The sequence below is a fragment of the Saimiri boliviensis genome, chromosome 1, assembly GCF_048565385.1.
Source record: "Saimiri boliviensis isolate mSaiBol1 chromosome 1, mSaiBol1.pri, whole genome shotgun sequence".
Lineage (NCBI taxonomy): Eukaryota > Metazoa > Chordata > Mammalia > Primates > Cebidae > Saimiri > Saimiri boliviensis.
Window position 1 is genome coordinate 103,732,732 of NC_133449.1, and position 16,809 is coordinate 103,749,540.

A 16,809-nucleotide genomic window follows, 5' to 3' on the forward strand; every position below is an offset into this window, starting at 1 on the left:
TCGCGCCCCGCGCGTTCCCACAGTGCTCCGCGGTAGTCACTATGGAGGCCTGCAAGACGGCTGTGCTCCGGGTGAAGCGGAAGCGCAGTGCGGAGCCGGCCGAGGCTCTTGTGCTCGCCTGTAAACGCCTTCGGAGCGACGTGGTCGAATCGGCGGCCCAGAAAACGCCACAGGATCTGGACAGAGCAGCCGAGAATAATGTCTTCCAGTTGGTGGCCACTGTGTGCTCCCAGGTATTAGGTGTGGTGCAGCTGGTGGGGCATCTTAGGGTGCAGACGGCCCGAAACCCGATCCCTGACTCGATCACGAACCCCTGCTTATGCCGACCACCCTTCCCTGTTACTCCCTAGGAGGAGCCAGTCCAGCCGCTCCTGCGGGCAGCTCTGCGCCCGTCACGGGACAGCCAGCAACGTGTCCGCCGCAATCTCCGCGCCTCGGCTCGGGAGATCAGGCAGGAAGGCCGCTACCGGGTGATCTCCAGCCGCCGATCCTCGGGGACCACCTCGAGCGGCCAGGAGTCCGAGTACACGTCGGGGAACCCAGAAGTCTCCGGGGACTCGGGCTTTCAGCTGTTAGACCTTGTCCACGAGGAGGGAGAACCTGAAGCCGCCGCTGCGGCCTCCTGCAAAGTGAGTACGACCCTGAAGGTGGCCGCTGGGATTCTCAGGACGGTAATGCCAGGAGACTGGGCCCAATAGCAGCACACAGCTTCATTTTAAGGGGATGGATGATCCATCCGGCGTGACGGCTTCATTTTACAGATTTGTCTATTCATCCACATGTGTGTACTACGTTCCTACTATGTTCCAGGTATTTTTTTTTTTTTTAGATTCTGTGGATACAGTAGTGAGGACCTAACATGCAGGTGGAGAAAAACAGTAAACGAGTCAATTCAGTGTCAGACGGTGATAAGGGATGTAAGGAGGGGGGGAGACAAAGCAGGAAGAGTGGTGTCACTTTAGTGAGAGTGTCACTGAGAAAATGACATTTGAGTGAAGACTTGCAGATGAATGGCAGGGCATTGCAGATACCGAGAGGACTTATAGGCAGAGAACCTGAAAGTAAAGAGGCCCTGAAGCCGAGTTTCCGTGTTCCTTGCAAGGTGCCCGGAGCCCGGTGAGCTAGAGGAGAGCAGTAAGGAATTGGATGGGAGGATGCCTGCTAGACTGTCTAGTAAGGACGTTGCCTTTCACCCTGACTGAGACAGGAATTACTGGAGCAAAGTAGAGACAGAGCAAGTAGGAAAACTGATCAAAAAGAGGTTAAAGGACTAATTCTGGTTAGTGTATCAAGTTTGAGGTAGATTTAGGTCTACATTGCAAGTCTTCTCAATTTAATCCAGTGCTTTGCTTTACTACATTACATTAGCTAAATTCATTTGCACTCACTTTTTAAAGAAGTTTTATTACATGCACCAAAACCATAGAAATAGAAAATTCTCCTGAGGCTGGGCATCGTAGCTGATGCCTGTGATCCCAGCACATTGGGAGGCCCACATGGGAGGATCACCTGAGCCTGGGGAAGTCAACGCTACATTGAGCCGTGACTGTGCGCAGTGGCATTTCAGCCTAGGCGACAGAGTGAGACCCTATCTCGAAAAGACGAAAGAAAGAGAGGACTGAAAGAAAATTCTGTAATCCCAGTGCTTTGGGAGGCTGAGGCAGGAGGGTCGCTTGAGACCAGCCTGGGCAACAAAGCAAGACCATGTCACTACAAAAAGGAAAAGGAAATTAGCTAGGCATGGTGGCACCTGCTTGTAGTCCTAGCTATTGGGGAGGTTGGGGCAGGAGGATCACTTGAACTCAGGAATTAGAGATTGCAGTGAGCCATGATCAAGTCACTGCCCTCTGGCTTGGGCAACAGAGTACAACGCTGTCTCTAAAAAAACAGAATTCTCAACATAAGGTGTCCTCCCCTCCACCCCCTTTTTTTTTTTCCAGTGGAAGTCTCACCCTGTGGCCCAGGCTAGAGCACAGTGGCATGATTTCAGCTCACTGCAACCTCTACCTCCTGGGTTCAAGAGATTGTCCTGCCTTAGCCTCTCAAGTAGTTGGGATTACAGGCATGAGCCACCACACCCAACTAATTTTTGCATTTTTAGTAGAGATGGGGTTTCACCATGTCAGTTAGGCTGGTTATGAACTCCTGGCCTCAAGTGATTGCCTGCCTCAACCTCCCAAAGTGCTGGGATTACAGGCGTGAGCCAGTATGCCCTCTCTTGATAAACATTTTTATGGAACTCATCTCAATAATTTTTAAAACTTAAAAAAATTCAATTATAAGGCTGGGCGCAGTGGCTCACGCCTGTAATCCCAACACTTTGGGAGGCCGAGGCGGGTGGATCACGAGGTCAAGAGATCGAGACCATCCTGGTCAACATGGTGAAACCCCGTCTCTACTAAAAATACAAAAAATTAGCTGGGCATGGTGGTGCGTGCCTGTAGTCCCAGCTACTCAGGAGGCTGAGGCAGGAGAATTGCTTGAACCCAGGAGGCAGAGGTTGCGGTGAGCCGAGATCGCGCCATTGCACTCCAGCCTGGGTAACAAGAGCGAAACTGTCTCAAAAAAAAAAAAAAAAAAAAATTCAATTATAATTCAAAATGAATCCACAAGCAACAAGCAAATGGTGCAAGCGTGTTGTTGTTGTTGTTTTTGTTTTGTGGGTTTTGTTTTTGTTTTTTCTGAGATGGAGTCTCACCCTTTTTGCCCAGGCTGGAGTGCAGTGGCACGATCTTGGCTCACTGCAACATCCGCCTCCTGAGTTCCAGCGGTTCTCATGCCTCAGCCTCCCGAGTAGTTAGGATCACAGGCATAAGCCACTATGCCCAGCTAATTTGGTATTTTTAGTAGAGATGGGGTTTCAACATGTTGGCCAGGCTGCTATTGAACTCCTGACCTCAGGTGATCCACCCGCATTAGCCTCCCAAAATGCTGGGATTACAGGTATGATTCACCGTGCACAGCCAGTGCTAGTGTAATTGGATAGCAATTTGTGTATGATGTCCATAGTCACATTTTTCACCAGAACATTCCAGACTAATTCATGACTTATAAAATGTGTAAAGTAAACCAGTGATCAGTGGAATTGAATCAAGTAAATAGTTCATCAGGCTGGGCACAGTGGCTCATACCTGTAATCCCAGCACTTTGGGAGGCCAAGGCAGGCGATCACCTGAGGTCAGAAGTTTGAGACCAGCCTGACCAACTTGGTGAAACCCATCTCTACTAAAATTACAAAAATTAGATGGACGTGGTGGTGGGCACCTGTAATCCCAGCTACTCAGGAGGCTGAGGCAGGAGAATTGCTTGAACCCAGGAGGCAGAAGTTGCAGTGAGCCAAAATCGTACCACTGCACTACAGCCTAGGCGACAAGAGTAAAACTCCATCTCAAAAAAAAAAAAAAAAAAATAGAGGCCAGGCGCGACGGCTCACGCCTGTAATCCCAGCACTTTGGGAGGCCGAGGCGGGTGGATCACAAGGTCAAGAGATCGAGACCATCCTGGCCAACATGGTGAAACCCCGTCTCTGCTAAAAATACAAAAAAATTAACTGGGCATGGTGGCGCCTGCCTGTAATCCCAGCTACTCGGGAGGCTGAGGCAGGAGAATCGCTTGAACCTAGGAGGCGGAGGTTGCGGTGAGCCGATATCGCGCCGTTGCACTCCAGCCTGGGTAACAAGAGTGAAACTCCGTCTAAAAAAAACAAAAAATTAAGTAGCTAATTTAATTTTATAAAGAAAACTAGGAAATAAACTGATGACAGATATGAACAGAAATTTTTCCAGTAAAGCAATACCAACTCTAAACATATAAAAAATGTTTGCACAGAATACTTACAGAGAAAAAATACAAATTTAAGCTTAAAGCATGCTTGAGGTTTTATGCATACTAGACTAGCAAAAAGAAAGCAGTTGATAGCACTGTTGGCAAGGCAATGATTAAAAGCATACACAATGGGAATAAAATTGATGGCAAGCGTTTTGGAAAGCAGCATGGCTTTACAGGAGTGGGGGTCATATTTTAAATACATAAATTTATTATTCTTTAGACCTAAAGCCATGCATAATCTAAAGAAATTTTAAAATTAAAAATATCTAAGGAAATTTTTAAATGACAGCATTTATGCCATGTTACAATGAATTCCTCCTTAAATTGACATAATTTACATTTTAAGCAAATTAAATTCCTAATAAATTCCTATTAAATAATTTTTTTTTTTAAGATGGAGTCTTGCTCTGTCACCCAGGCTGGAGTGCAGTGGCGTGATCTCAGCTCACTGCAACCTCCATCTCCTGGGTTTAAGCGATTTCCCCCCTCAGTCTCTAGAGTAGCTGGGACTACAGGTGTGTGCCACCATGCCTGGCAAATTCTTTGCGTTTAAGTAGAGACGAGGTTCCACCATGGCCAGGATGTTCATGATCTCCTGACCTCTTGATCAGCCCGCCTTGGCCTCCCAAAGTGCTGGGATTATAGGCGTGAGCCCGTACCCAGCCCTTACAAAATAAACTTAATAGGAAATTAAAAATTAAAGGACTTCAATTCCTTTTAACTAATAGGCCCACCTCCAAGATTTATTCTAGGGAAATAATTCAGCAGAAGCAAACAGCTAAGCTAAGCTATGATACTAACAAAAGCTACTGTTGATTAAGTAATTATGTCAAATAGTGTGCTAAGTACTTGTTACATTTTCTTTTAACTCATTTAATCCTCACAAAAACCTTATGAGTTACATTCATCCCCATTAGCAAAGCAGGAAATGGCACATTCATTGCAACACTATACATGGCAGTTAAAAATTATGTCCAAGAGGTTGACATAACTGTTCGGACCCTTAGAATTGATGACTGGCTGTAGGGGAAAATACAAGACAAAATGCTATGTGTAGTATAATTGAAAATGTGGGGCTGGGCGCAGTGGCTCACACTTGTAATCCCAGCACTTTGGGAGGTCAAGGCGGGTGGATCACCAGGTCAGAGGACCCCTGGGTAACATAGCCTGTCAGCACTGGTGCACATCTTACCTGGGCCATTTCTACTTTTGGGCATTGCATTTCAAACTATTCTTTGTAGTAACAGGATTATAGGTAAGTCCATTCCCAGTTTGCAGTTAAAAGAAGGATGTCAGTATATGGCAAGCCAAATGATGGGCAGTGGTAGAGGTTACCAGGAAATACCTGTTGGCTTCTACAGGAGGCCACACAAAATACAGACCCATTTCAGGTTCATTCATAGGGGTGCTACTGTGAGCCTGCTGATCCCCAAAGAGAGAACATTGTGGAATACCAAAGGAACTCACAGGAGCAGGTCTGACTTAGAGCTTGGAGTCAGGACAAGCCAGGTCTTCTGTCTTTTCCCTTTTCTAGGTAGGCCCGTCTTCCCAATTTTTTTTTCTTTCATTGTTTTGAGACAGGTCTCACTCTTTCACCCAGGATGGAGTACAGTGGCATGATCATGGGTCACTTCAGCCTCAGCCTCCCAAGTACCTGGGACTACAGGCACACACCACCACACTCAGCTAATTTTTGTGTTTCTTTGTAGAGGCAGAGGTTTTGCCATGTTTCCCAGGCTGGTCTTGACTTTCTGGGCTCAAGCAACCCACCTTGGCTTCCCAAAGCGTTGGGATCATAGACATGAGAGCCAAGCACAAAAGAGTGCGAGGCGATCTTATAGGTTTCTATCTCAAAATAAGAGCTATACAGTAATTTTACAGAGATTCTTGATTCTCTAATAATTAATTAAGAAACTAGGAGTTCATACAGATAAGAATCTTGACCACAACATTATAGAACTGTAGCTGGGCACAGTGGCTCACACCTGTAATCCCAGCACTTTCAAAGGCCCAGGCAGGCAGATTACTTGAAGTCAGGAGATCAAGACCATACTGGCTAACAAGGTGAAATCCCGTCTCTACTAAAAATACAAAAAATTAGCCAGGTGTGGTGGCACACACCTGTAGTCCAAGCTAATCGGGAGGCTGAGGCAGGAGAATTGCTTGAATCTGGAAGAGACTGCAGTGAGCCAAGACCGCACCACTGCACTCCAGTCCTGGGCGACAGACCAAGACCCTAAGAACTGTAGTGAGTCTTTCTTCACCCAACTTTTAGGTTCCTCCTCATGGAACATGATGTTTTTGGGTCATGCATATGTAATCTGTGGTTTCTTTACAGACATCTGACTCAGATGTGATACTCTGCAATTCTGTAGAGTTGATCCGTGAGCGGTTGACTGTGTCTGAGGATGGACCAGGAGTCAGGCACAAGGAAGAACAAAAACACGACTATGTATATGACATTTACTACTTGGAGAAGGCCACTCCAGGCTGGATTGAGAACATCCTCTCCGTGCAGCCCTATAGCCAAGAGTGGGAGCTGGTAAGGGGGCCCATGAGGAGAGGGCACGAGGCATCCTAAACTCTTTCTCTAATCAGAATGCTTTGCTTCCCTGGGCTCCACTCCTAATCATCATTGTCCTTAGTTCTTTTCCCCCTTAAAAGGAAAAATTTAGTCTAAATGCCTTTTAGGAACCTGACTTTATAGCATGGGAAATTTGGGAAAAGATCATCTTAGATTGATAATTTTTATATTAATGAATCTTTTATAAGGTTTGCAACATCTTTATTGTTTATACCTATCCACTCTTGGGGGAAAGTATGTGTATGAGGCTTATGATAAGATCAAGACAAGATGAGGCCGGGCCCGGTGGCTCAAGCCTGTAATCCCAGCACTTTGGGAGGCCGAGGCGGGTGGATCACGAGGTCAAGAGATCGAGACCGTCCCGGTCAACGTGGTGAAACCCCGTCTCTACTAAAAATACAAAAAAATTAGCTGGGCATGGTGGTGTGTGCCTGTAATCCCAGCTACTCAGGAGGCTGAGGCAGGAGAATTGCCTGAACCCAGGAGGCGGAGGTTGCAGTGAGCCGAGATCGCGCCATTGCACTCCAGCAGCCTGGGTAACAGCGAAACTCCATCTCAAAAAAAAAAAAAAAAAAGACAAGATGAAACCAGAAATTCTTGATGTGAATGACAACAAAACCTATTTTTTAATTCGTATCTCAGAAGTAGAGAAAACCTTGGATGAAGAAAGCTAACGTCCTGACACTATTATTTTCTTTTCTGAGACAAGGTCTTGCATTGTCACCCAAGCTGGAGTGCAGTGGTGCTGAGCTTACTGCAGCCTCTTTCTCCCAGGCTCAAGCTATCCTCCCATCTCAGCCTCCCAAGTAGCCAGCCAGGAGTACAGGCATGCACCACGATGCCCTAATTTTTGTTGTTTTCTAGAGAGAGTGTCTCATCATGCTGTCCAGGCTCTACACCCAAGTGATCCTCCACCTTGGCCTCCCAAAGTGCTAGGATTACAGGCATGATCCATTGTGTTCCACCACACCTAGCTGACACCATTATCTTTTTTTTTTCTTTTCTTTTCTTTTTTTTGAGATGGAGTCTTGCTCTGCCACCTAGGCTGAAATGCAGCAGCACAATCTTGGCTCACTGCAACCTCCACTTCCTGGGTTCAAGCAATTCTCCTGCCTCAGCCTCCCAAGTAGCTGGGATTACAGCTAATTTTTGTATTTTTAGTAGAGACAGTGTTTTACCATGTTGGCCAGGCTGGTCTCAAACTTCTGACCTCAAGTGATCTTCCCACCTTGGCCTCCCAAAGTGCTGGGATTACAGGCATGAGCCACCACACCTGGCCTGTCTTAAATTCTAAAATGATTAACAAGAAAAGTTTAGGTGGCACCTAACTATCATGCTAAGACTGTAATTGAGAAGCACTGTATCCTCCACCTGTATTAGGACACAGATTTGCAGTCACGTACCCACCTAGGATCACTGCATGGCCCTTCCTCCTGCCTTTCTGTACCTCTTATGCTTGGGTTTTGGTTTTGACCTTGGAATTTGAAAGTTGCTTAGAGCCATCACTCCTGTTTTCCCTATGTTCCCATCTCATGGAGTTCAGCCTGTCCTGCCATTCTGGAGCTGGACTCTGAGTGGAAGGGGGCTGTTATCTCCCTCATAGCCCCATGTGCAACACAGTCAAACTAACTCCTACTTTGCCTCAACAATTTTTTCACCTGGCACTTTTACATGGCATCTCTCCAAGCTGGTATGCTTACAGATTCTCCCAGAGCATAACCTTACAGGTTCTGACTTGGACTCATGTTTGTGTCGAGATGTGTAGGTGAATGATGATCAAGAACCAGAGGACATGTACGAAGATGAAGATGACGAGAACAGTGAGAATAACTGGCGCAATGAGTACCCAGAGGAGGAGAGCAGTGATGGAGATGAGGATTCCAGAGGTGAGTGGCAGCTCTGGAAAGGGAGGGACTGGTAAGATCCGAGACTGAGGTGCAGACATGGTTGTCAGGTGCATCTTAACTGCCTTTCCTTCTCTGCCATTGAGCTCCAACAGCCCAACCGCAACTCATGCTGTAGGAGGCCCAAAGACCAGTCAGTGTTACCCATGGGCCTCCTGGGGGTATAATAATCCTAATAATCCTAATAATCCATCAGGCCTGGGTTCAAATCTGTAGTTGTCATTACTTTGCTTGGGTCTTGGGCAGTTACTTCACCTCACTGAGCCTCATTCTCTCTTGAGATGAGATGGTACTGCATGAATTTTAGTGGTTGAGATTATGTACAATATGTAGCTCATTGTCTCTTTCCCTGCTCCAGTCAAGAAACCAATGAAGAGAGAGGTTTGCCAGTAGAAGTGAGCCCAGCGTTTTCACAAATCAGTTATCTAACTTCTCAAAAAACTGCTGCATGTACAGCTGTTGTAAGAAAGACATAGTACCTGGGGGAAGAAGAAAGATGCCCTGACAACACAGCTCCTGTGATACCTGTGTCAGAAGAAGACAGAAGGGCTAACAAAAATAATGTATTAGTTTCTGATAACAGAGAAATTACTCAAACAATTGAATATTCGATTGGGGAGGTTTGTCAATAATATGTTAAGAGGGGAAAGTACAAAAATATTTACAATACGACTACAAATCTTACAACAACAAAAAAATCCTATACTGAGGGGAGAAGTGATGAAATACTCCAGTATGAAGGGACTTGGTTTAGATGATAAGAAAGTAAGTGCTTTAAAAAAAAAATTCTATAGTCTTTATTTTCTTTATTGAGCAAGTAGTTTGTATTACAATTGGGAACAAAGACAGACCTTTCTGAGAAGAGAAGGGGCTCCTGTGGTAGCCAAGGAAAATCACATTTAGATTCCATTCCCGGGATCTCATTCCAGGCTCTGCTGACTACAACAGCCTGAGTGATGAGGAAAGAGGCAGCAGCAGACAGCGGATGTGGCACAAGTACCCTCTGGATGTTCAGAAGGAGTTCGACTATGACAACCTCCATGACCTGGATTCAGACTGATGGTCTTGTGATTGATGTCCATGAAGTTCTGCCACAATCCCGTGAGGGCTCTGAGTCCAGGGTAAACTGCCCTGCTGACATCCTCTTAGGTTTCCTAGCTTAACATGTGGAAGAAAAGCATATCAAGCATGTTGGGTGGCACCATCCCAACACAGTGAAAACTTTTGTTAAGGGAGTGAGTCTTTTCCACTTACAGTAGGGCCCCTTTGCCTCATCAAAAGTAACCCTACAGTTTGAAAGAAAAAAAAATGTTATAAAAAGGAAGGTTTCTTTAGCTTCTTGGCCCAGGCATTTTCCTGGAATTCAGGTCATGCTCTCCTGGTGCTGAAACCACAAGGGAAAGAGAGGGTCCCATTTCATTAGCAGTAAGTTTCTGCCTTGCCAAACCACCAGGCTACCTGCCTCTAAGAAGACCCTGTTCCTTTGGATAGATGGCATCTAAGAGGGGTACCAGTGGGTCTCTTGTAGCAATACAGACTGGATAGTAATGGCCATTAGGGCAGAAAGTAGTCTGTCTGAGCTGTGGGATATATTATATACCAACTATCTCTGCTTCCAAACTCTGATAATGGTTGTGAAATTGCTGACTTCCTTTGGCAGTGGTGCCAAGAAACAGCATATGTATGAATGTGATACATGTGTTTAGTAAACGCTTTGAACATGGAAGAAAGTAATTATTTTAAAACCTGTTAAATCTGAATATCTAAAACAGGGAGGGAGGGGTAGTGAGATAGAAGTTTCAGCATTGATTATAGATACTAAGGACTTAAGGGAGGAAAAACAAAGCACTTTTTGAACTCAGCTTTCCACTGAGTAATGTTTACTCTTCACAGCACTCACCAGGAACACGAACTACTATCAACAGGGTCAATTTTGTTACACCTGTATCTCTTCTAAGCAAACTCTGTCCCTATGCCTTTCCAAACCACAGCTGCGTTCACTGACTGCCTTGGTGTTTATTCCAGCGTAGAACTATCTGTGGTGACAATATGTCCTGTGTCTGCACTGTGTAGCAGCAGACACAGGTGGCTACTGAGCACTTGAAATGTGTTAGCGCAACTGAGAAACTGGGCTTTTAGTTTCATTTCATTTTAATGTAATTAGCTGCATGCGGCTAGTAGCTGTTGTAGCGGGACAGCACAGGTCTAAGGAAACAACGCAGAACATTCAGTTAGGGGTATGCCCTCATAGCCTGTGACAGTATCTCTGACTCACTATCATGGGGGAAGGTGAGTTACACAGGGAGATGCCTTCTTGCCACCTCTTTTAAGATTTCCTAAGTATCTCTCCTCCCTCCTACCTGCTATCATTCTTTGACTTAATGTCCATTTCCTAAGCCTTTACCTATGCTAGTTCTTACCTACATGGAGTTGTTAAACCTGCCAAAGTGATTAAATTCTGTGTACTCAGGCCCTATATATTTCTAACTCATTAAAACAAACATCCTAGGTATGCACAAAGGAGTAATTCAACATTATAACAGGCAGCAACTTGTATGTCTCATATTAGACATCTTGCTTTCTGTCTGTAGGCATAGAAACAAAGGATTGAAAACCATTCTTACACTCACAGCAACGAGGTGAAAAAAAAAAAAAGACTGCCATTACAATGTGCTCACTGCCATTTATGGACTCATTAAGTTTTACCAACATTAAAGGGCCGGCAACTTAATAAACTGTACTCACTTCAAAAGGGATAAGCACACCAGGAGAAGGATTTAAGGAGACAGACAACAAAGAGCTGGCAGAAATTAATTCCACCATGAAGTTCGAGTGCTGTAGGGAGTCTCTGGCTTCACTCCCAAAAAGAGGATCCTGAGATAAGTCTGTGTCCAGCACAGAGGGGAAGAATGCTGTCACCATCCAAAAATGAAAGGAGGATGACATGGCTCACTAAGCAAGTACTAGGGCACCTGGCGTGTAAGTTCCTTGCTTTTCCTAGAAGCCTCTGGGGGGCAGCAAATTCCTGGGATTAGCTGGTTATCTCATGGAGAACGCCAAAGCCAGGGTCGGGGATCTTTAAGGCAGGCACACTTTGCTTAAAGGATTAGCTCCAGAGGAGTCCCGTGATGGGTGCCAGCTTGGCTCAGACAGAAGTCATGTTCTTAGAGTTTAGGCAAGTCAGCCTTTGCACAAGACACCCTGTCGCCAGGCAAGAATTTGCTGTACAAATCCTGAACCCATGACAGTAAGAATGTCACCCCATGCTTCACATAAGCATTATGCTCTGAACCCAAGGCAACTGTGACCATGCTTCCTTCAATCTTTATTGAGCAAATATATGTCCAAGGTTATTCCCTTATCTGTGACTGGGTGGAGAAGAATGGTCAGAAAGGGAGACTGCCTCACTGTTGACCAATTCTAAAACTTAAGGATAAGAAGCCCATGAGGTGTGTCAAGCTAGCAGGTTCTTCTGGGCCCAGGATGACAGTGTCTGGCAGCATCACAAAACAGTTGTACAATCCATTGCAGCTGTACTGCTCATAGAGTAAGATCTATTAGGCCAGAGCAGGCCTGACTTGGGTGGAGAGCCCAGCCTGAGCACCAGAATTAGTTGCCTGCACTTGTGCAGCCTGCTGAGGAGCCGGACTGAGGTTGAAGCAGCTTTCCTCCCAGTCTTCACTGATCTCCACAGGGAGAAAACAGAAGTCCCCACAAGTACCAAGCTCTTCCTGAGACTGCAGCCCACCACACCTTGGAGAAAGGGAGGCTGGCAGGAGAGGAGTGCCCTGTCCTGGTGACCCACACCAAGGCAGTTCCAAGTGTAAACAAAGTCTGGTGCCAGGGACAGAAGAGGAGGATGCAGCCTGATGGGAGGTTTTCAGAAAAATGACCTAGCACCAGGATGGCCTTGCTTGGGTCTGCACAGCAGTCCCTCACACTGCCCTTACAGAGAGGAACAGGTTATTTGATGACTTGAGCCCATGAGATGTTCTCCAAGCCATTGACAGCTGAATGAATTCAGGTGATCCACCCGAATTCCATAAGTTTCAGCCCTCTTAAAGTTTGTAACAGAAACCCAGAGATTTACTATCGGCTAGAACAAAGACACAAGGTCTTAAGTAAAATAAAGGATTATCCTTCAAAAACAGCGGTATTAACAGACTTCTGACTCATGAATTTGTTCATCTGTCCTTGCTGGACCTGAGCCAGGTGCTTGTAATGTGACCTACTTATATACTAAAGTATAACTGGTACATGAGTAAAAAAATCTTTAAATTTCATTGTTGCAGGTAAGACTCAATAGGAAGATTGTGCTAAACGGCATAAAATTGTGGTCAGAGTCTGATCCAACACCACAATCATTTCTGAGAGCAGAGGGACTCAGTTCTGGGTGCTTTGAATTTTAAATATAATCAGCCTATTGCATCCTATAGATGAAAAGACACTCATGCTTCATTAGAACTGGTGTTCTGGACTAAGTATCAATAAATAGTGGAATATAACTCTCTCCCCAGGGAAGAATTTTGAGCCAGAGGAAGAAATGGTAGCATTTCAGGCCTTTAAAGTCAGGTGTTGGACCTGGTCAGAGGAAAAATTCCTGTAAAGCAGCCCCTCTATAGGGACTCCTACTTCAGATCTGAAATACCAAATTCAGAAGCCACCAGTCCTATCAACCTAGCATTCCCTCTTCCCCACTGCACCTTACCAAGTAAATATCTGTAAGAGCTGCATCTACCCATCTGGAGTAAAACTAAATGACCATTCCCCTGTTCCCCAATCTTCCCCCATCCTCTGAAGTCCCCACCTTGAGGTTGGCCCAGATCCTGAGTCTCCTCCAATAGCTTACCAATAAGAGCGAGCACTGGCCCTGAGCCCAGTTATATGATGTGGGTCAAAAGGCTCCTTTAATTCAGGAGAGTTGAGCCCACAGAGTCTTGTTATCAGGATTTTGGTGGCTGTGGCCATAGGTGGCCCTCAGAGAGCTACCTCTGACCTCTAGTCAGTTTTCCTCTCAGCCTTTTCCTCTTCGGCTACATCAAGCTCAGTCAGGACACAAAAGCAAAGCTGCTGGGTGTTTCTGGTGATAGCAGCTAAATGAAAATAGAGAAGCACAGGATTTAGTAAACATCTAGCTACAGCCCCAACCTGAACACAAGGCTGACTAGTAACATCTAATGCTTCCTCCCACCTGCCCCTTGGGTACCCTTTACCAAGTTTTGCCCCTCTCTCCCAACAAGCCTCATCGTCCTCTGTCCCATGCCCAACCAGAGTCTGATGCATGGCCCATCTTTCCAGGTGACTTGTGTTGTCAGGGAGGTAATGTTTTAGCCCCAAAATAGGACACTAAAATTAGAACTGAAGTGATTGTATCAAAATCAAAAGGGAAGTCATGGACAGCTGGGTCTCATGGCCTCCAGCGAATTCTGAGTATGGGAAAGCTGTTAGCCACCCCCCACCTTTGCGTGCACATGTACACACAGCCGCCAGTTAGTAAAGTGGTGGAGAGAAGCTCACCCAGGACATTCCGAATAAACAGTGGCCTCCGGGACTCTGGCAGGTAAACACCCAGGAAGTAGAAAGGGACTCCAGAAAGGGCAATCCCAATGCCGATGAGGGAATTAATGGTGTCACTGAAGAGGGGCACTATCACCAGAAATACGGAGCATATGCAGAACACGATGGGGAAAAGCAGGCTCAGCTGAAATAGAGGGGGTGAGATACTAAGTAACATGGGAAGAGGAAACAAGTCATGGGCAAGAAGGTACCTTAGGAAGATGGCCCACCCCACCTAGTCTGCCCAGAGCTGCTGACCTTGAGAGGCCGGGGCCGCTCAGGCTCCTTCCAGCGAAGATACAGCTGTCCAACAACAGACAGGCCCACGAAGAACCAGTAGCTGAAGCTGAAGTAGTTGATTAGCTGGAAAACATCCTCCACAATGAGGTAGATGAGTGTCATGGTACACTGCGGGAAAGGGGTCGGGAGGTAGGGAGCATTATCACCACTTGCGCCCCCAGGAGACTCCCCCACCGAGCAGTCAGTGCTAGATCTGATGCCACTTCACCAGATTACCTTTGGCTCTTTTCACTGACCCTTTGGCATTAGATAAGTCCATTCCTTGATGGACCTTGAGGTACATTAACCCTCAAGGTAGCATCTTTCCTCTTCTGTTGCAGCCCTTCCTCCACACAATGCCTCCCCCTTGTTGCAAGCACTCTAGAAAAGCAGGCATTGAGGCCCTCTTCAGTGCACCAACCTTAACATGGATCACACTGCATCCTAGAGAGGGCTCAGACCTGGGTCCCAACTCCTGGCATACAAATGGGGCAAACACCTTCAGAACCATCTCACTGGCCTGGGGCCTGAGAAATACTAACTAGCAAAATGGATCCATACCCATCTGGACTAAATAATGTCAATAAATAATAGACTGTAACTGTCTCCCCAGGGAAGAATTTTGAGCCAGAGGAAGAAATTGTAGCATTTCAGGCCTCTAAAGTCAGGTGCTGAACCTGGAAACTAGCAAAATAGATCCATTCGGATACATGACAGAATTAGCCTCTGGAACAAAAGAATCCTAGAAGACAAGGATCAGGGCCTAGAGTCCTGGGACAAGGTCAAATGTGTTTAAATTTCAATAATCTTTTCATTAAAATTATCAACAAAGGATTTAAAACAAAAAGAGCCCCTTCTGTGGAGATAAGGGAGGACCCTATATTAAGAAGAGAAGGCTGGGCATGGTGGTTAGCTAGTGCCTATAATCCCAGAACTTTGGGAGACCAAAGTGGCAGCTCACTGGAGCCCAGGAGCTCAAGACCAGCCTAGGCAACATAGTGAGACCTCATCTGTACAAAAAATAAATTAGCCAGCCTTGGTAGGATATGCCTATAGTCGGATAACCTCTTAAATTTATAAATTCAATGCTGGCCCTATCAAAATATCAAGAGGGTTTTTCTGTTATTTTGATGAAATGATAGAAAAGTTCATCAAGACAAACAAATGGGAAAATTCCAAGGGTGGGAGGACTAGGTACCTCTTTAGTTTTCAGATAGTCAGTATAAACCTAAACTAAGGAGGCTTGGTGCTGATGGGCAGGATTAGCTGACATACATTTAAGGAGCATACAATTATAATTGGCACATATTGAGCACCCTAAAAAGGTATTATTACTTTTCTATGATAAAAGTTTGAAAACTATGGAAAAATGGATTACTCAATAAATGATATTGGTATAGCTGGCTGCCATTTGAGAAAAAGTTAATCCCCATCTTTCTCAATACTATGCTATAATATAAATTCCAGATAAATCCAAAATTTACACTTAAAACCATAAAAGAACTAAATGACAACAAAAAATGAACTGTTTTTCAAATCTTAGAGTAAGGCCTTTCTCAGAATCCCTCTTGTTATATACAACTTAGCACAAATCAGGAGCAGTGCACAGATCTGCCTGAGCCCCGTGGTCCCCAGCAAAGCTTACATTGAACAATAAAGCAGGGATAGGTGTAAAACGTTCAATATGGATCATGGACAGAAGGTCCGGGAGGTGGCCCTCACGGGAGCCCACGAAGAACAACCTAGAAGGAAGAGAAATGTGTCAGCAGATCCTTTTACTCAGCTATATGGCCACACTCCTCATGTGGACAAACTTAGCTTAGAGCCCCCAAGGAAAGCAGGATACAGCCTCCCAGGAGCATCCCAGATCCTTAGGGTATCACCAGTCCAACCTCCCCGCTCCCCACTTTCCCACAGACTTTCCCTCCCTCTTCATCTCCAGGCACCTCACTACTACCCACATGCCCCACCCACCATTATCCACTGACCACCCAAGGCCCTCAGCTATGGAACCCACCATCACCTAGACATCTTCTCTCAACCACAGATGCCTCACCAACATCCAACAGATGCCTCATCCTGCTGTCACCCACTAACAGATTCACCCAATCCATGCCACGGATTCATAGCTAACATAATGGCTTTTAAAGGACAGCTAGATTTCCATTCATGCCCTCCATATATCTTCCCTGAACTGATGTATGATAGGCCAGGGCAAGACTGAGGGTCAAAGAGACAACCCAGGCTTGCTTTCTACATCTAAAGAGCTCTACCAACTGGGAAAAAGACTGGCATAGAAATGAATTCCCACCCCGTGTGGTCAGCATCATCTTGGGAGTACATGGCACTTACTCACTAGGCTTGAGGGCAGGTTGGGAGACCAAAATGCTTTGTAAGAGAAGAGATGCAAAGAAGAGTTACCAGAAGCAAGTGTGTAGATGGAAAAAATAAGCATGTACAAAGGCAAACTGTGTGGAGGCATGAAAGAGCGTGGCCTCATTGGAGATTGATGTAAAATGCCTAGAGCACCAGGACAAGCTGTGTGAGAAGAGGGTGCTGGGAAGAACCTGCATACAAGACCATGCTATGGAGTCTGAACAAACACTGAGAGCTAGCTGTGGCTTTAAGGCAGGCATCCCCAAACTACAGCCTGCGGGC

At 45.7% G+C, this 16,809-nt stretch overlaps 2 protein-coding genes across 6 annotated transcripts in view; one reads left to right on the forward strand and one right to left on the reverse strand.

Moving 5' to 3' along the window:
* Positions 1–4: 4 nt before the first annotated feature.
* SLC7A6OS (solute carrier family 7 member 6 opposite strand) lies at positions 5–10,061 on the forward strand. Its single transcript, XM_003936334.4, has 5 exons — positions 5–233; positions 351–629; positions 6,167–6,370; positions 8,178–8,298; positions 9,246–10,061. Exons 1-5 carry the CDS (start codon positions 42–44, stop codon positions 9,374–9,376), a joined length of 927 nt encoding a protein of 308 aa, XP_003936383.1. The 5' UTR covers positions 5–41; the 3' UTR covers positions 9,377–10,061.
* Positions 10,062–11,620: 1,559 nt separating this feature from the next.
* SLC7A6 (solute carrier family 7 member 6) overlaps positions 11,621–16,809 on the reverse strand; it is a 39,721-nt gene continuing 34,532 nt past the window's right edge. For all 5 annotated transcript variants that reach the window (XM_039478183.2, XM_074401603.1, XM_074401605.1 and 2 more), the window contains 4 exons: positions 15,797–15,893; positions 14,131–14,280; positions 13,834–14,017; positions 11,621–13,409 (listed from right to left, as the gene is read on the reverse strand). In XM_039478183.2, coding sequence (XP_039334117.1) covers positions 13,315–13,409; positions 13,834–14,017; positions 14,131–14,280; positions 15,797–15,893 — 526 coding nt within the window. In that variant the 3' untranslated portion in view covers positions 11,621–13,314. The remainder of the gene's footprint in view (positions 13,410–13,833; positions 14,018–14,130; positions 14,281–15,796; positions 15,894–16,809) is intronic.